The sequence below is a fragment of the Asterias rubens genome, chromosome 17 (genome assembly GCF_902459465.1).
Source record: "Asterias rubens chromosome 17, eAstRub1.3, whole genome shotgun sequence".
Classification (NCBI taxonomy): domain Eukaryota; kingdom Metazoa; phylum Echinodermata; class Asteroidea; order Forcipulatida; family Asteriidae; genus Asterias; species Asterias rubens.
In genome coordinates this window covers 3,503,980-3,523,844 of record NC_047078.1, presented here as the reverse complement: position 1 = coordinate 3,523,844, position 19,865 = coordinate 3,503,980, and the positions used below count along the sequence as shown (strand labels likewise).

The following is a 19,865-nucleotide window of genomic DNA, read 5'->3' as shown; positions in this document are numbered from 1 at the left end:
ATATTCCTATCTTGTGGGTGTTTAAATGTTTACTTACGCAGCGAACAAAATCTACGGTAATAACAATTATACTCGGTCAACTGTATGGAGAACTTTTGTTTGCCAAAAGTCTGCCAACTTTTATGGTTTATGTTGAACTTTTTGTAAGAAAAGTTGTTTGTAAGAAAAGATCTGTGGACTGAAGTCTATTATTGGAAGCTTTCACATAAACAAAACTTAAATCACTTTGATGGTTCACTTTAAGATGAAATTTTGTAGGAAAAAAAAGTTTTACAAATGAAAGGAGGTGATGAGTGCTGTTTGCAAGCTTGCCTGACTGTATTGGCATTTTGCCAAAATGGTGTCCCTCAATGATTCAGCAGTTCTATTGTTTCAGATTCCAGACTTGATTTAAGTCCCGTTCGCGTGTGAGAGTCGCGAGGGCCCAAAGCATATCGCGTGCCATCCAGCATGTACTAAGCCAAGCAAGGCACCATTTTCTTTTTTTACTTAATGGCCCTTCATAAAATCTGCCCAAAGTTGTCCAAACCCTCCTGAAAATGTGAACAAATTTTGATGAAAATATTACCAAATGAGGGTATGAATCTTTTAATAAACAGTGGGTTTATATAGAACAATGACCGGTGTCATTGTTCGGCTGATATTAGACTGTAATATTTTGGCCAAGGTTTGCATTAATAACCTTGCTACTTAAAAAATATCCAGTCTGGGTTGATTTTCTATCTTGCCAAAAATGTCACCAAAGGGGCTAGAATTCTTTCAGGTCCATTTCAGAGATTGTGTGTTACTCTATGACCCATGTAGCCCGTCACAGCTGAATGCTTGGATGAAACACTACAGTTATAGACCGGAAACTCAAGGCGTCTCCGACTCTGATCTGTAAAAGTGTTAAATATGAAACGTACAATACGACAAGTGTTTCAGGGGTGGATTTTAATGAAAATCTCCACCAGACCACAGAGCTTGTCTCTCAAAACATTCACTGAGCTGGAAACACAAGTCAAATCCTATTATTCTTTTGCTTGTCGTTTTTCTTTTTTATCACTAACTTGCTCAAAACCTTTAAGAGACCCTTGCAAAGTGTTTTTACCTGTTATTTAGTTGAGGCATGGAGCAATAAAGTTGATGAGAAAACCTTGGTCACATGGCTTGTTTGGTTGTGATAGTTACAAGCCCCAGTTTCCAAAGCCAAATCTTGCTTTTTAGAAAAAGTGTTATGCTAAAGTGCTAAGCAGGTCCCAATTTTATAGAGCTGCTTAAGCACTACAAATAGCTAAGCACAACAAACTTATGCTTACCTAAAAAAGTTTACCAGCCAAACTACCACCTGACATGTACATACCTGTACATATCATGTAGCCTACTTCTTGTTCAGTAATCTTTTCTTACTTTTGTTCAAAACGATGACAATTTTGGTCCTGGCTAGTGTGCACAGATTCTAAGTATTAACTGAGGAATTGTTCAATTAAAACCATGACTTGTTTGGTAAATGTAGGCAACCATTGTGTTGTTTTGATACTATGCATGTTCACTCCCTGTTCACCTGGTCTACTTTTAATTGACTGATGACTGACAGAGCGATTTTTGGAAAGAACATACGTGTATTGTGGTTTTGAATGTAGCGTTCACTTTTGATTACTACTACATGTAATCTCTTTTAAATCTGACAAACATAGTGAAGATCTTCCTTTTTCGACAATGGATTCCGGGAGGTCTGGAAATCACTGTTGTTGCGTTGAAGTTTTCATTTAAGAAAACATTTTCCGAGTTAGCAACCCTAAACATCAACAACTTGTTTAAGTAATTGTTGTCTTCATTTTAAAGGAAGATACTTTAGAACAGCTTGTTGAATCAAAAACTCGTCTTGATTGCCAAACTCAACAAATCAACAACTAGTTTAAGTAATTGTTGTTGTTTTCTTATCCTGGGGTGGTACATGCATGCTTATTGTGGTTTTAGTGTTTGATTAACTGTAGTCTCTTTAATCTGACATCAGAGTAAAGATCTTCCTTTTTTCGACAATGGATTTTGTGAGGTCTCGAAATCACTGCTAGTGCATTTGTTGAGTACCAGACTATCCTTTCATGCAGTTTTCATTAAGAAGTAGTTATCTTTAGAAAAGCTTGTTGAATATAAAATCATTCAGTTTACATCCCTACAAATCAACAACTACTTAAAGCAATTGTTGTTGTTTACATGCCGCTTATTGTGTATTTTAATGAAGTGTTCACTTTTGATTAGCCGTAACCAAATCTGACAAAATAATGGAGTAAAATGGCTCCTTTCCACAATTCCATTCTGTGAGGTCTAGAAATCACTGTAAGTACATTGAGTTTTCATTAAGAAGACACTTTTCTTTGGAAAAGCTTGTTGAATCAAAAATCGCTGAGTTAACATCACTACAAGTCAACAACTATTTAAAATAGTTGTTTTTTCCCTTTCCTGGGGGTGGTACAGGCAGGCTTATTGTGTTTTTGAATGTAGTGTTTACTCTGATGACTGACGGACGGCTTTTGCCAAGTGTACCAGTTGCAGCATTCATTCATACAGTTTTCAATAGCTTGTTGAATCAAAAATCTCTAAGTTTACAACTCTACAAATCAACAACTACATGTATTTAATTAAAGTAATTGTTGTTGTTTTCCTGTCCTGGGGTGGTACATGCAGGCTTATTGTGTTTTTAAATGTACTGTTCAGTTGTGATTAGCAGTAATCTCTTTAATCTGACAAACGAACAAAGTTCCTCCTTTTTGATGACTTGATTCTGTGCGATCTGGAAATCACCTTGTTATTGCGTGCAATACATCCTACCGTACAAATCAACAACTAGTTTAAGTAATTGTTGTTGTTTACTTTAATACCTCAGGGAGGTACATGCAAACTTATTGTGCTTTTAAATGTAGTGTTCACTTGTAATTAGTTGAATCTCTTAAATATAGTAAAGATCCAACGTTTTGGATGATTTGATTCTGTGAGGTCTGGAAATCACTGTTAATTATTGACATTTGGAAAATGTAAACAGGTCATTTTCTGAATCGGTTTCCATCCAAAGGGGTACTGTTCAGGGGCGGTACTTAAAGAGTTCTATCATTTAGGCTGGCACTTAAAGGGTGCTATCATTTAGGGAGCTCTTGGTTCTTCACATTGTCATCTGATTGTTGGAGGGGGCTGTTTGAAGTCTTCAAGTCATACCCAATTACTGAAGCTGTCAATGTGGTGTCTCATATCATGACTCTATCATCACAAACCATTGTTAGAGGTGGAATTACTGTTAAAGGGGTGTGAGGGGTAAATAGGGGATAGAGGGAGGCCCACACACAAACACCTGTTTGCTTGCGTGTGGGGCGAGCTCTGTCCCTCACGATGAGACATCACAGGTTAAGTCCCCCACCAACCCCCCCCCCCCCCCCCTCTCTCCATACCCCCTTTGGTGAAGTTTGAAGGAAAAGCTAGAAGTAGAAACTGTGAACAAAAGTCAGCCCTTTTCCTGAAGGACGTGATGACAGATGTGTCCAGCAGTCATTCCGCATTTGAGTCATTTTCAGGGATGTTCGCAAATCGGGGAATTGGATTTGTACTCAGAGAGGCGTTTTTATAAAAGGAACGAGGCAGAGATACAAAAAAAAATGGTTCGGGAGCTGGAGATACTTTCAATTGATTTGAAGACTATTGGCTTCATGAGTGGTAAACACACTAAGTGCTGCTGCTTTTTAAAAATCCTACGGGCAACCAGTCTGTTGGGATAGTGAATTCTTTCAAATTTGCTGAGGCGTTATTTTTCAGTAACACGTTTTTGTTGGTTTAGTGTTAAATTTTAAACAGGAAATGTGCAGTTCATTATACTTTTAGTTTTGTACATTATTTTTCATTGTTTCAGATTTGATTGGGGGAGTGGTTTTCATGGTGGGTGCATTTTAAAAACATTATTCTTAATGTGATTTTGCCTGCCAACTTAAGATTAAATTATTTTGTTGGAAGGTTGAATCAATTCATATCTTTTCTGGGAGGAAAAGAAACTGATAAATTGTCACGGAAGTGTGTGTGTTGTTTAACTTGTTAACCTCATATTTGTTTGTTCGTTATTCATTCCTTATATTTTTTTTTTTTTTTTTTTTTTTTTAATTAGATTTGCACCCGGCCGTGCCGCCCCCAACACCGGGCACCAATGCGTTGATGAATGCATGTCTGCGAGAAAGCTTCAGTAGTTTCCACAAGGAGCAAGACAGACTCGGCATCTCAAGAGGTGAGTTATCTTTTCAAGTTGCCGAAAAAAGAATGTTAAAAGACTTACCCTCTATTTTTCACAACGAACATCTGAAATTTTTAAGTTAACATTCATTAAAAAATATATAGATTATACACACCACAAATGTTTACTTTTTTTCGACAACTGTTTGTTAATTAACCACAGATGATTATGTTTTTGTAAAGAAGATTTGTCACCCCACCACAATTTTCATTTTGCCACATTTTCAAATTTGAAAGAGCAAAGATCGACGAGATTGTTTTTTTTTTTTTCAAAGAGTAGGCCTTACTGTGGCCGAATGCGATGTGAAGTGTCTCTTATTTTGTTCAATCAAAATTGGATTTAATACTTTATTCTCCTGGTAAGACATGGCTCAGGTGGAACCTCCCGGGGGGGGGGGGGGGCTTCCAAATGAATATCGTTAGATGGATGTTCCCAATTAGCATTAACATCCACTCTGAAGTAAAAAACAACCTGTAGAACGTGTTTTATAATGTACACTTGTAATCAAGATTCCAAAACGGGAATAAGTAACTGAATTACATTTTACAATGTCCTTATACTCTTGCATAGAGGCTCTTGGTATCTTAAAGGGAAGGTTTGTCAACATGTAAAATGTACCTCAAATTAAGATTCCAAAACAGGAGTACATGTAGGTAACTCGTGCTAAAACGAAGCATTGTGCTTCAATCAAGATTCCGAAACAGGAATAGGTAACTGTGGATAACATTGTACAATGGCCCATTGCTAAACTCAGAGAGCAACTGAAGCATCTTCCTTCGATCTAGATTCCGAAACAGGAATAGGCAACTGTGCATTACATTGTGCAATGTCCCTTTGCTACAATGAAGCATCTCACTATCTTTTGTAGGAGACAAAACACAATATCCACAGCAGCCCTGTTTGCCTTATTTTGTTTTAAAGGGAAAGGGCATCAAAACATGTTCTTCTTGGTAAAGGGCACCCTTTGAGGAAATAGTAAATTTCTACTGGAGCATTTCAAGGGCACCAAGGCAAAGTAGTACAATGCATCAGTACAATGCATCAGATCTGCCGAAGATTTACATTAAACTTACACAGCTTGAAGATCAGTGATGATAGAAGACACAAATAAGCCAGGGTGATTTTGAAGGTAAATTTTGTATACGGTTTGACAGTTTGGGAAAAAGTGGAGACACTTTTTTGTTTAGGTCAACTGCTGTTTAAAGGCAGTGGACACTATTGGTAATTACTCAAAATAATTATTAGCATTAAACCTCACTTGGTAAAGAGTAATGGGGATAGGTTGGTAGTATAAAACATTAAAACGGCTCCCTATTTTTCGCGATATAGTTTTCGAAGTAATTTTCCACGAATTTGATTTCGAGACCTCAAGTTTAGAACTTGAGGTCTCCAAATCAACCATCTAAACGTACACAACTTCGTGTGACAAGGGTGTTATTTTCTTTCATTATTATCTCGCAAGTTCGATGACCGATTGAGCTCAAATTTTCACAGGTTAGTTATTTTATGCATATGTTGAGATACACTAACTGTGAAGGCTAGTCTTTGACAATTACCAATAGTGTCCACAGCCTTTAAAGAGTGTTCAATTTTATTCTGAAACTGCAATGTAGGCCTAATGCTTTTAGTTTTATATTAAATTTGATGTACATTTACTTTTTTCGACAGATCCAACACAATGGACCGAGTGCCAAGTGGTCGCGTGGGTCCTGTGGGCCATTAAAGAGTTCAGCCTGGAGGGCGTCTCGGTGGCTAACTTCCGCATCGCGGGTCATGACCTCTGCGCGTTGGAGAAGGTCGACTTCCTGAGTAGAGCGCCCCCGTTCATGGGGGACATACTATGGGAACACATTGACATGCTCCGTAAGGGTAAGTTGCCTCGCAAATCATCTCTCTGTTGAAATGCTTTTTTGTTTTCTAAAATATCTTGTCAGAGAAAGTGCAGATTTTGTTTTCTAAGGTGCCCATGGCAAGGAACATAATTTTTCTTTGGAGACAACAGAGTGGGCTGGGTAGAGAGTAAAAATATAACCCATCCAATAAACCATGACCGCAATCTGATAATTCCTGGAAGTTCCAAAGGGCAGGGGACCTCTTCCCAATTTAGTAAAGCTGCTTAACAAAAAAAACCCAGCTAAGCATAAATTGAATCATTCAAGCACCAAGGCATTAACCAAAGGTATTGAAGGCGATTGCCTTTTTTTGCTTCCATGAAGTACGTATGATACCTGAAACATTTTACAACTGTGATAATTAACTTTGATATTTTCTCCTTTTTCCCACAATCATTTTAACAAAGCCACATCAGGCATGTATGCTTCGTTTTTTTGAAAGGGCAAGGGCACCAATACATTTTCTCCCTTGTAAAGTACATCATATGAGGAAATTATAAGTTACTGCTGGGGCATTTCAAGGGCACCAAGGCAATGCCCAGGGGGCACTGAGGCAATCACTTTCAGTGCCTCCATGAAGTATCAGACCAGCCACATAACTTGGTTTGTTAATTTAAATGGATACACGTTTCATTTCTTTATACCTTTGAATTAATTAATTATAATGCGCTGTTTTTTTTATTATTTTTGGCAGAATGTACAACCCCTCCGCCCCAGTCAGAGCCCCTCCCGACTGCCACAACAACAGCAACCACAACACAAGCAGACATCAAATTGGAGTCGGTGTACACGTCAAGCTGTATGCCGCGATTCGACGACTTTCTTGGACAAGGTGAGAGAAAAATAATTTTGGGTTGGGTTTGATGTTTAGACTTAAACCCAAAACAAATTTCTATTGTCTATTTTTAATTTTTTTTTATTTTACTTTTTTATGAAAATAAATTTCTCACAATTATACCTTGTGTTTAATTTTGTTACTTTCTCAAAGCGGAAATTTGTATATCCAATTTCTTGTTTCATTAGACAAACTGGTCCCGGACAATGTTAAAATTGTAAAATTAAAACTAGTTTATTCTTTGGTGTGCTTCATTTTTAAAGTTCAGTAGCATTAGTATACATAGGAAGTTTAACTCCATACTAGCAAAACATAGAATCTTAACTCCATAGTAGTAACAAAGTTAATACACTTTTGATACAGTGTGTAAAGTTCAGAGCTCTGTATCAGTTAAAAAAAAAAAAAAAAAACGGAAAGCCAGTTATCTCCACTGGTCCAGAATCTCTTGTCCTTGCCCAAATCATCGCCAGCACACTACCACCGCTGTAGCTTTACCAATCACTGGCCCAGCCATGGGTACTACCACAGCCACCAGCTCTTCCCTCTTCCTGTGGTGGAGGCTGAAACACCGATGTCTGTTATCTCTACCACCTTACCAACCCTGACTTCCTGGACGTCACTCCAGATACCAGGCAAAAGAAGAGGGAACCAGTCAGATGACTTACAAAAAAAAAAAAAAAACAGAAGTCACTACCACCAGATGGGAAGTTAAGTTTGTGTTGACCGGTGTGGGCGTGATACCATTGTTTAGTCCTGCTGTGGTTGGTGAGAGTTGGTGGTGGATCAGTTGGTTCCCTTAGCTACATTGGTGTCATCAGGCAAGGATTTCCTCCTGCAACTCTTCCACTAATGGTGTATCCGAACAGAATAATTCCACCAGTGAAACAATCGTGAAAACAACTATTTTGGATTTTGCGGTCGCTAGCGGAGAAGATTTGGTGATTGAGTTTTTGGTAGCAGCTTCCATTCAAGAATTGGCATTTTACACAATCTGCATACTGGGATCGTCAAATTGTAGGGCGTTTCTGCACCACAACCTGTTCAAGGAGACTGGATGTGCCATTTGGATCTGGTGTTGAGTTTTCTAACAACCAAAGCAGAGTGATCGGAGTGACAGCATAAATGTTGTTGGTTTTTAAGTGGAGTTTGGAGTGAGCAAAGTTTCCGCTGTGGTGTTTGCGTAGCGTGTGTGTTCTGTTCATGAATGGTTTTCCCAAATCACTACATGGAGACAAGGGTTGACAATTTGACGCAGAGTAACTTTTTTTAATATCCGGACAGTTGGTGTGATAGATCACAACTGCCTTCCTCCCTGCTCTGACTCTCATTCTTTTTGGCTGGTGACCAGCATCTGCTTTTCATCTTCCCTCTATTGTGTGGAAATTATTGTGACGGGAAACCGTTGATGAGAAACATCATCTGGGCAGCTTGACTTGGTTTGGGCGACTTCTTTCACTCCCGTCTTCTGTAACTTTCATTGAATAACAAATGGCAACTTGAGATGTCACCTTTGAACTCTCAACTCTGACCGATCCGATAATACATCAAGTGACACAAAATAAACAGGAGAGCAAACCATTGTTGTTTTCCCAAAAACTTAGCGAGTTGATGCAAACTGAGCCATTCCTTCGAAAACTACCATCTCTCGCAACAGCAATATTACTGGTCATGATGACGAGGACGTAAAGACCAGAAAGAATTTTTCTACCTCCAATATATATTTTTTGTGGTAAAGCGCAATATTATTTTTACCAGCAAGGAATATAGTAAGATACTAAAGTTAAAATCCAAATGTGGAATAGCTTACTTAGGCAACCACATGTAACTCGAAACATGGAGTTTGATCTAGGTGAGTTTAAAGATATAAAGTTAGTTTGTTCTTCCCGAACCATGAACTAAAGTGGTGATGAGACTAACTTAAATGGGATGTTTGTTTGTTTGTTTGTTTGTTTGTTTGTTTGTTTGTTTGTTTGTTTGTTTGTTTGTTTGTTTGTTTGTTTGTTTGTTTGTTTGTTTGTTTGTTAAGATGATCTTCTCATCAAAGGAACTTTGGCAAACTCCCACAAGGGGATATAAATGCCAAGCTTGCAACTCTTATAAAAACTTTGGTCGAGTTTATTGAACAAAAGACGACAAAACTTACGGCAGATTGAAATATTTATTCTTTCTGTTGTATCCCTGAATGTAAATCCTAATTCTTGATGCGATTTTGTTTTCATTGATGACACGTCATTTTGTCCACTTCCAAGAACAGGTTATTAAAAGTGCAGGCCTGATACTTTACGGAAGCAATAGAGGCGTTTGCCTCCATGCCTCCTGGTTATTGCCTTGGTGCCCTGTAAATGCTCAATAGTAGAAATTTACATTTTTCTCATAGAGTGCCCTTTACCAAGGAGAAATGCCTTGGTGCCCTTGCCCTTTCAAAAACGAAGCCTGCAAGTGGAACTTATTTTGATGCCAACTGAACTACTAATTTTCTTTGTCGTATCCCTGTATGCATCCAAATTCTTGACTCCTTTTTCTCTTTTTATCATTGTGATACCCGCTGCCAAAACATAGGATTCGAACTGCCTCTAGCTGCCGGGCAACGTCGGTAGTCTAGTTGGTTAGACACTGCTCTAGAATTGCAAGGGTCGTGGGTTCGAATCCCACCAGAGGAACATGCCTGTGATATTTTTTTCACAGGACTTGGGGAAAGTACTGAGTGCTAACACTCATCGGTGTATGGGTTAAAAAAAATGTATATATATATATAAATAACCATTTTCTTTCTCGTCCCCAGCATTCTCAGTGGAGCAACCGCAGGCGGTTCCCGTGGCAACGCCTCCGACCACTTTCAGCGATGGCATGTACCAGATCTCGGAGTCGCTTCAGACGCTTAACGAGTTCAACGCTGAGGACATTCTGAACATAAAGCAGGAGGACCCCGGGAGTAGCTCGGACTACTACAGCCTCGAGCCCTCACCGAGCTCCGGTAACTATCTGGAAGCTGCCACACCCGAGTTCTACAACAACCCTATGATATTCGATCCCAACACGTCGTACTTCCAGAACAACAACTACAGTAAAAGTAAGTATTCATTTTTGTTTTATTCGCCTGCAAACTTTAAAAAGATTGCGCTACCCAACGATATACACAACAACAACAAATCAAAAACCTTTAAGAAGAATATACGAACATTTGGGGTTGAACTTTGCCAAAAAATAAAATACCCCTTGCTTGATTGAAAGATGATTGTGAGACTCAAACTCAACATTTGAGCTTCATTCTTTTGAGAAAAAGATGTATTGAAAAAAAGACTAGACCACTTGACGTATAGCAACAACTTTGTCAAAAAAATGAAGTATCCTTTGCTTGATTGAAAAATATTTTTAAAATTCAACATTCAACTTCAACATGCAAGATTCAACTCAACGTCTGAACATCACTCTTTTCAGACAAAGATGTTGAGTTGAAAAAAAAGCCACCTGACTAAAATAACTGAGCATGTAGTCCAATGTAGAATTTGAGCCCTGTGATCAGGGCCCAATTTCATAGAGCTGCTAAGCACAAAAATATGCTTAGCATGAAATTTCTTTCTTGATAAAAAAAACAGAATTACCAACCAAATTTCCATGTGTTGCAAATTGCTTGTAACTGGTATTCAGCTGTTGTTTGCTTATCCTGAAAATCATGTGGAATTTGTTTGGTAATCCGATTTTTATTAGGGAAGACATGCTAAGCAAATTTTTGTGCTTAGCAGCTCTTTGAAATTGGGCCCTGCCTGAGCTGTTTTAAGACCCTGATCGAAACCTCATAGCAGATCTTCAAGATCTACTCCTTGCCTCCATACAGAGTTATTTGTTATCGCATACATCTAGACGATCGATCATGTCGTATAAACGAACAAACGCCCAACCCACCCGTAATGAACGTCTGATGAGGACTTTGTGATGTTTGTTTCAGTACACACACGCAGAGTTTTATACGTTTGCACGTACCCAAACCGGCCGGGCACGCACGTACTACACGCACATGTAACTTGAATTGTCCTGGAAGTTTTCAATTAGCGTTGGAAGCGACCCTGCCCAATAGAAACCAAAGTTTGGGAAGTTTTTACAGTGTTCTCCTGCCAAAAAAAGAAATTTCCCTTTTTTGAGTCATCATGCTTAGGTTATCCCATAACAACTTCTCATTAGTCACAGGTTTTTGTGTGAAATGTTGTAGCTGTGTGAACTTGTTGAATGACTCGGAAATGTTTCTTAGTTTGTTGTGAACATTACTAAAATAATTTATATGCTAGTTGTTAAAAAAGAAAATATATATATATGAAGGTATTATACAGGGTTGGCGAGGATAAAAACAATGCTTAATTTTAGTATGAATGAAAGATTGCTGATGATGAAGTTCGTACTTGAACTGAATGAAGTAACATTCAAGAGTTCTACATCTGAAAACCTTACAAAACGTAACTGCTGACTTCGGTTACAAAACCAAAGTGAAGCACACTGTGTTTACATTGTGCAGGGTTTTCCAAGATTTGTATGTGACTTACACAACAGATTATTCCTAAGATTGGACAGTTTATTAAAAGATTTGGATACTTTTCCAAAATGTCCATAGATTTACATTAAACTTACAGGGTTTGAAGATAATGATAGTGGAAAGCTTCCCTTCAAATATACTTACTGAGGTGCTGTAGTTTTTGAGAAATGAGTAAAACAATGTCATGAAAATACGTTTGTAAATGATTAAAATAATTTCCGTCCCATGAGACGAAATTATTTTCATGACATTGTTTTACCCATTTTCCAAAACTACAGCACCTCAGCACGTAATATTTTCAGGGAAGCTTTCTACTATCATTATCTTCAAACTGTGTAAGTTTAGTGTAAATCTGTGGACATTGTGTTTTTTGTCCTGCAAAAGTTACATAGATCCTTTAATTCACACAATATGAACATTGTCTACAACTTATTTGTCAGCTCTCAACACCCAATCCTGTATAGTTTGCTAATAGTTATGAATAGTTAGCAACATGTAAATTTGTTTACTTTGTATGATTTGTTGTCCTGTTTTAAAGACAGTGGACACTATTAGTAATTACTCAAAATAATTATAAGCATGAAACCTTACTTGGTAACGAGTAATGGGGAGCTGTTGATAGAATAAAACACTATGAGAAATGGCTCCCTCTGAAGTAACGTAGTTTTCAAGAAAGAAGTAATTTACCACGAACTTGATTTCAAGACCTCAGAATTAGAAATGAAGCATCTGAAAGCAGAGCAAATTCAGGTGACAATGGCGTTTTTTCTTTCATTATTATCTTGCAACTTTTACGACCAATTGAGCTCAAATTTTCACAGGTTTGTTATTTTATGCCTTTGTTGAGATACACCAAGTGAGAAAACTGGTCTTTGACAATTACCAAGTGTCTTTTAAGCAAGAGGAACAGATCGAAGACTTATGTGGGGATACGAACTTAAAATACAGACTTTCTGTAAATTGTGCTGTACATGCTGTGTGTATTATTATCACTTTAAAGGGTTGTGATACCTTTTGTAGATCAAGATTATGGCCATGACATGAATCCCTACTCACTGTGAATGAAATATATAGTGAATAATATAATTTACATTTAGGAGTTCCAGCTTTTTAGTTGTCAAGTTTTTAAGAAGTGAAAATCACAGAGCAATCTTTTTTCAGGAGAGTTGCATAAACTCATTGTTAATTTTGGCTTAAAAATGTTTGTGTGAATTTGTTTTTCAAAACAATACACCACCTTAGCAATTAATGTTTGAAGGGGAGCTTTCTACCATCATTGCCTCTAAACCGTGTAATTGTAATGTTAATCGGTGGACATTGTGTTTTGTGTCCTCAAGAAAGTACCCAGACCCTTTAAATGCAAATCTGTGGACATTGTGTTTTGTGTTGCACAAAAAGTACCCTTTAAAGCAGCATCGAGCAGGTTTTTCTTCCGAATAGGAAATGACATCAGTCCCTATAGCTCTGACCACAGCTTTCCTCTCTGTGATGTGGAATGGAAAGACTTTAACTATGGGCAGGATGTCTCAGGCTAGGGCTCCCTTCCTGTTCAGTGTGCTTAATCAGATGAATTTTCAAGGGAAACTGCCTCAGTGTTGTCAGGGCAATAGTTTTTACATTTGTTCCAGTATTGGTGCATGTAACAACAAACAATTGTATCAAGTGTAGTTTAAGCATTACATGGGGAAAATGTGAAGCAAAGAAGTACTTTTAAGAATTTCCCTCGCGGTAAATAAAAGTAATAATAGTGACAATTTCTTATACTGCTTTACACAAAGACATCAAAAGTTCCAAATGCTGCGATATGTTTTGAGATATGTTTTGAGTTGTGTCTTAAATTGAGAACAAGTAGGCTACATGTGCATGTAGCTGCGTTTCCGAGTTGAAGTGGGAGGCTGTTCCAAAGATAGCCCGGCAGTCATGTCTGAAATGAAACCATCAAATTTACTTTCTGGTGAAGTTTGCGGCTAGCACCGTTTGTAGATCTGGACGTTCGGTTTTGTGTCCCACAAATATTACCTAAACCCCTATTGAGTAGGGTTGGTTCTGAAAATAACTTGTGGTCAACAACTCAACGTTTCAATCAGTATGCTAAAATCGTCTGCATGAGAAAGATGAGAGGATAATGACCAAAACGTTGAGTCTAGTCGCAAACCACCGGTACTGTAGACCTTCATCATGGTGCGGCCATCTTGATTTTCTCCCATTCAAATCAATGTAGCCAAATTGAGGCTGGCAGAAGAATTAGTCTGGTTCCTTTTTGTGCAATGAACATTAGCATCCATTGCTGTCGTTGGATACAGGAACATGACCAAGATGGTGGCAGCATAATGCATAATACAGGTCTATAGGAGGGGAAGCTCAGATGCATGTTGTGAGATAAGGTCACCTATGAAAGGTGTACAGTGTATATAAATTGAGCTTAATGTACACACTTAGTGTCATAATTTAGACCAGATGTTTCAGCTTTGTTGTGGACTGTCCCTTTAATATATTGATAAAGTGCAGGCATGTTTTGATTAGAGAATGAAACTTAACCAAATCAATAGAAAGATGTCAATGTGTACAATGCATTTAGGAAGTCAGTTTGTTGCCCTATATTGATGAACAAACAAAAAACACGGCATATACTAAACACTCTCAAACAGACGATTATAAATATAACAAACCCGGGGTTAAAGGTCATTATTAGCATGGTCTCCTGTCCGTCTTATCTAATAGTTTGTGGTAATGTATACAGGGAACGGAACAAGGCAAAATGGTTGAAGGTCTGTTGCACTGCAGAGACAAATTGCCGATTGCAAATTAGGAACACCAGGGCGAACCTCTTCTCTTAGCACTAATATAAGCGCACTGGGTTTCTTTTACGCTAATTACACAACGCACGATGGCTTCCCTTCCCATCCGAAGGACGAAGCAATAATGGTTAAGTGTCTTATAGACACAAGTGTCATGACCAGGACTCGAAACCACACTCTACCGATCAGAAACACTAGAGCTTGAGTTTGGTGCTCTTAACCGCTCGGTCACGACATGACAAGTGAAAATCTTGCATTGTTACACAAAACATGAAACCATTGGCATTACGTCCCACCCATTCATAACGGTTTATGTCAAAAAGCTGACCTGCACTTGTTTTACCAAGTACGTTTTTACGCTCACTCATTTTTGAAGGAATTACCAAAGGTATATCCTACCGTTAAATTAACGATCACTTTTGTACTGTCTCATTTCAGATCACTTCGGAGGTTTCGATAACTTTGAGAATACAAGTACAGGGTACCAACAGGTCCCCATCTGCAAGACACTCTCCGAAAGCTGTACGAGTTCAGAACTCAATGGACTCGTACGGAATGTCACAAGAGCAAACTCTCCCTTAGAGACGCCATCCAATCCGGTCATTCCCGCAGCTGTCCTTGCTGGTTACTCAGGTAGACATGCTCAAATTTATTTAACCATTTAAAGAAATATAGTTTTTTTTTTTTTTTTTTTTTTATGCCGGCAAGAAACCGCAATTTCTGTTTTGATTTTTTTGTTTAAGGATGTTTACGTCCCTTAAATTGTGTTCGTGCAATCGGGGATAGCAGGCAATTTGTGATTGATTCACTTAACACACAGATTAAAAAAATTATGATAATTGTTATACTTAAGTAAGTATTGTGTATGTTTGTTTGTGAGGAGTTTATATGTTTTGTTTGTTGTTCTGCTGGTTTGTGTTTTGTTGGGAGAGGTTTATATTCCTAATCTTACTCCTTTTCAAGAGTTATGGAAGATGCAGTGCAAGGTGGCGTCTTTTTGAGTGATGGGTTCTGACCGGACAGCAGGAGGAGTCAGCTTGCCATTTCACTTGCCAGCAAACTTTTTCACGTGGCCATATTATTTCATTGTTAAAAAACTTTGAACTAGTGTTTCTTGGAGACCTCCATCCTCACACAATTATCCTAATGTCCTTCTGTTTTTTTTAAAGGAACACGTTGCCTTGGAGCGGTCGAGTTGGTCTTTGAAAAGCATTTGTAACCATTTGTTATAAAATGCATGTGGTTAGAAAGATGTTATAAAAGCAGAATACAATGATCCACACAAATTTGCCTCAAAAATGCATGGTTTTCCTTTTACTTTGCGGCCATTTATGAAATGGCCGGGCGTATTAGTGGATGAGATTAAAGGAAAACCACGCAATTTCGAGGGATACTTGTGTGGATCAATATATTCTACTTTTAAGATATCTTTAACTAACGGTTACAAACGCTTTTCAAAGACCAACTCGTGTGATCCAAGGCAACATGTTCCTTTAATTACTTTAATATAATGTAAAGTATATCATTTATTTATTGTATGTTGGGGAAAAAATAAAGGAAATGATCGACCAATATATATATATATTTTTTTCTTAATCTAGGGAGTGGTCCAATCCAACTATGGCAGTTCCTCCTTGAACTCCTCACCGACAGAACATGTCAACACATCATCAGCTGGACCGGAGACGGCTGGGAGTTCAAACTGTCCGACCCAGACGAGGTTGCCAGACGATGGGGCAAACGAAAGAACAAACCCAAGATGAACTATGAGAAACTCAGCCGTGGACTTCGCTACTACTACGACAAAAACATCATCCATAAGACGGCAGGGAAACGCTACGTCTACCGTTTCGTCTGCGATCTTCAGAGTCTTCTTGGGTACACGCCGGAGGAGTTGCACGAGATGGTGGGCGTAAATCCTGCACGGGACGACGATTGAATGGCGCCATCGTGTGACCTGTTTATATCCATTCCACGTAAACCTTGATAATGATTTTTTTTTTTTCGTTTTGAAGTTATATTTTTTCTTAAATGGTTATCCCAAATTGCTCTGATGAGTGGTGCTTGCTTGTTGTCCGTTACAAGACTTTGTTTTGTGGTAGCGTGACTCTTGTCGTTTTTTTTGTTTTTTCGTCATTCACTTGCGTGGAAGCGCTTGCCTGACGAAGTACTCCATGTGTCTTGCTGGAAAGCCTAGGGCAAAGTTCCCTTAGTCCTGTATTTTTGATGTGTAACGATAATCACATGTAATTGGATGTTGTGCGATACCTTGCTGGGAAAACTTGTTTTTACGAAACTTGCCATGATTTCGTTTCTGTATTTTTGGATGTGACATAAAAGATAAGCTTGAAATAATGTATCAGGACGTATCAGTATTTTTGTACAGACACTTTTCTGTTTGTTTATAAACGTATAACTCTACCTATTACCAAAATGTGCATATTTTGTGTGTTAAAAGCAAAAAGAAACGTTTACACGAATGTAGCACAATTGCGGTATTGGAAAATACCACTTTACACAATGGGAGAAAAAACAAAGAAAAATATATTTGTTTTCTACTACAGTTCTATTTTTTATACACTGACTTTTCATCGCAAAGTGTGTGTTTTTATTACCAAATTTTTGAAGATTTTGTCCGGAAACTTTGCCGAGGTAAAGGTTGAAGAGGTTTTTATATCGGTGTGGATCACCCCCGGCTTGCGGATGAAATTTGGGATTAATGTTCCAGTTTGAGAAGTTTTTTTAACGAAGAAACTTCACAGTGAGTTGATCGGGGTGGTGGAAGAGTCGAATGCAGCAACTGAGTGGCTTGGAAGTACTGTAATACTGTTCATAACAAAAAACAGAAAACAGTTCGAAAGTTTTTACAGGGGCTGATGTAATTTCAGACTTTCTCTCTGATTTCAGACCCGAGGTCTGAAATTATACGCAGGCCACGGTGTCCAAGGCCTTCGTTGCCCTGATGGTCTCGGTCTTTAGTTCCCCTCTCAAGTTTCTAATATTCACCTTAAGATTTCCAAATGGAAGTGCCTTTTGCAAAATAAAAATGGCCTTGCCCTATCAGCATGTTCAAATATGAAATTCCAGGCCTGAGACTGTCTATTTGGTTTCAGGCTTGTTATCCGATTTCAATCTGTTTATCTGGTGTTAGAATTTTTTATCAACTTAAAATGTGGCATTCTTGGGTAAATGTATTACCCTTCTATTCAAATTTCAGACTTTTTAGACTTAAAAAAAAAAATCATGGTGCTCTTTTTAACAATTCCTTTAAAAATAATTTTGTTTTCCTCCATTGTTTATATTTTTGTGAAGGTAATTTTACTTACCTTAAAAATCAACCGCAGAGAGAAGAAACAACAAATTCTTCAAAGGATTTTATTTATTTTACCTTATGATTTCTCATAATGCATGATATTTTTGATTGCATTTTGTATTATGTCTTTCCATTCCTTTTTTTTTTTTATGAGAGTTGAAGAAGCCAAGTTTGGTTTTTCCTGATGTTGCCTGTCTGGTGTCCTTACACACACACCCACACACCCACCCACACCCCGTCTCCTGTATAACCTTTAGTCTGGTAACCTCCTTTGTTCCACGTTACCTTTCGTTGTCGAAGCAACAGTTTTGATTTTGTACACAACTGCTAATCTGAGGACCTACAATTAGAAAGTCCCAGTTTTTAAGACCTATAATCACGAAAGCCTTGTTTTCCAGAGCTTACTATTACGAGTTTTCGAAAGCTTATGGTAAGAAAGGTACTGTTTTCGAGAGCTTATGATAGAAAGGCCTAGTTTTTTGTGGACATTGAGTCTTTCACCAGCTTTTCAAAGTACTGTGTTACAAGTACGCAATTTATCTTGTGGATTACAGAAAACATACAGCGCATTCTCACTTTATCTCATAAACCTCATTTGAACATCAAGGGACAAGCTGTTGTGAGAATTTGAGTGTTTCTACCAATTTGAGTGTTTCTACCAAGCGAGGGTTTGAAGTCCAAAAACAAAGAATAAGAAAGTCCTAAATGTACAGGATAAATATGGGTGGGTGTGTGTGTGTTTGTGTAAGTTTATTAATTTTCTTGCCATCAGGGTGACAACAAAAAACACGTTGTGAAGTTTTTATGTTTTTTCCACTGTATATAGTTCAAGACTAGTTTATTTAGTACTTAGCTTTTTAGATGAAAAATTTACTGATTTGAAATGATACGATCACTTGTTGATCTGTGGAATTCTGAAACCACTTTGGACTGTTAAAATACTTGGGACTGTTAAAATACCATTTTAAACCGCACACAAGTGATGACATAGTCACATTTGGCATTAACAATTCCCTTGCCAGAAATTCACTTTAATTTGTCTTTTTTAACCTTTTTTCCTTCCGAAAAAAACCCCCTGTATTTTGGCAGGCCAAAATCAGCCAACTCGAGAAACATTGCTTACTCACAGAGATGAACTTTTAAAGTGATTTTTAGTATCTTTGCAGGTGACTTAAAATGGAAGGTTTCCGAAGTCCATGCAATATTGAATCCTATATAACAAGCACTCCTTGTTCCAATTTCATGAGTCATTAAGCAGAAAATCCTGCTAAACAAATATTTTTCTTTGCAACAAATTAAACTAGTGGGGCACCAGTCACAAACACCGCAACATAATGGAATGTTGGCTGGTGACCTGTTCTGCTAAGCAATATTTTTCATATGCTGAGCAAGTTTTGTTGTGCTTAAAACAAAACTAGTTTTCTAGATCACAATCTGCTATCTTCCAGCATTACTGGGCCGGTTCCCTGTAGCTCATACAGAGTCTGTGTAAAACTATATTATAAGAATTGCCTCCGTCTAGAACGAAGGTTTTGCGATGGTATTTTTGAAAAGTCAATATTTTTTACAACTGGTTTATAAATACACCGCTGAATTTAAGGTATATTTTCTGCTGAGAAGTGACAAAAAAAGAATTTTCTCCACATTTTGTATAAAAACATTACAGCGAGACTGTTCAAAAATGTTGTTTGGCTTTCATTTAAGTACAAAAAAGTCCACTTGGTATATTTGTGTTGTTATTTTTGTTGCACCTGTCGGTGTGGTTCCTTTGTAATATAGTAGTATATTGTGACGTTTAACAGTGAAACAAATAGAAGTTTGGTGTTGTTTTGTTTCGTTGATTGTTAAAAGAATTAAATATAAGTAACGATTGGTGGAAATTTGTTTCAAGCTTCAAGCCGGTGCTGGCATTGGTAAGGAAGTAAACAAGTCAGAACCAAATTTGTTTGTAACACGACTGCTGTAAATGTGTAAATGGTTAATTAACTGTATTATTAAAAAAACAAAAAAAAAGAGTTAAATCGTAATAACACACGCCTTGTGGACCCCCCTTTATGGAATTAATTTAGAAGTTACGTATTGCCCTATTAAGTGCTAATTTGAATTTTGACTGTATTGTCCAATCGGTGTCCACTATTGATATTATAATTATATGACGTCTCTGGCTGATTTGGTTGCGGTTTTGTTCCCCCCCTCCCCCTCACAGAAAGTTGTGATGTGTTGTATCACTGTGTGCTTTCTTCACCACAAGTT

At 37.8% G+C, this 19,865-nt stretch overlaps 1 protein-coding gene across 4 annotated transcripts in view; it reads left to right on the top strand.

The window, feature by feature from the left end:
* Window positions 1–17,555, top strand: part of LOC117301370 (protein C-ets-1-like) — a 37,470-nt gene extending 19,915 nt beyond the window's left edge. For 3 of the 4 annotated variants that reach the window (XM_033785304.1, XM_033785303.1, XM_033785305.1), the window contains 6 exons: window positions 4,127–4,243; window positions 5,918–6,118; window positions 6,836–6,973; window positions 9,759–10,046; window positions 14,738–14,932; window positions 15,901–17,555. In XM_033785304.1, the coding sequence (XP_033641195.1) occupies window positions 4,127–4,243; window positions 5,918–6,118; window positions 6,836–6,973; window positions 9,759–10,046; window positions 14,738–14,932; window positions 15,901–16,238 (1,277 nt within the window). In that variant the 3' untranslated portion in view covers window positions 16,239–17,555. The remainder of the gene's footprint in view (window positions 1–4,126; window positions 4,244–5,917; window positions 6,119–6,835; window positions 6,974–9,758; window positions 10,047–14,737; window positions 14,933–15,900) is intronic. The other variant, XM_033785306.1, reaches the window with a different exon arrangement.
* Window positions 17,556–19,865: the final 2,310 nt, after the last annotated feature.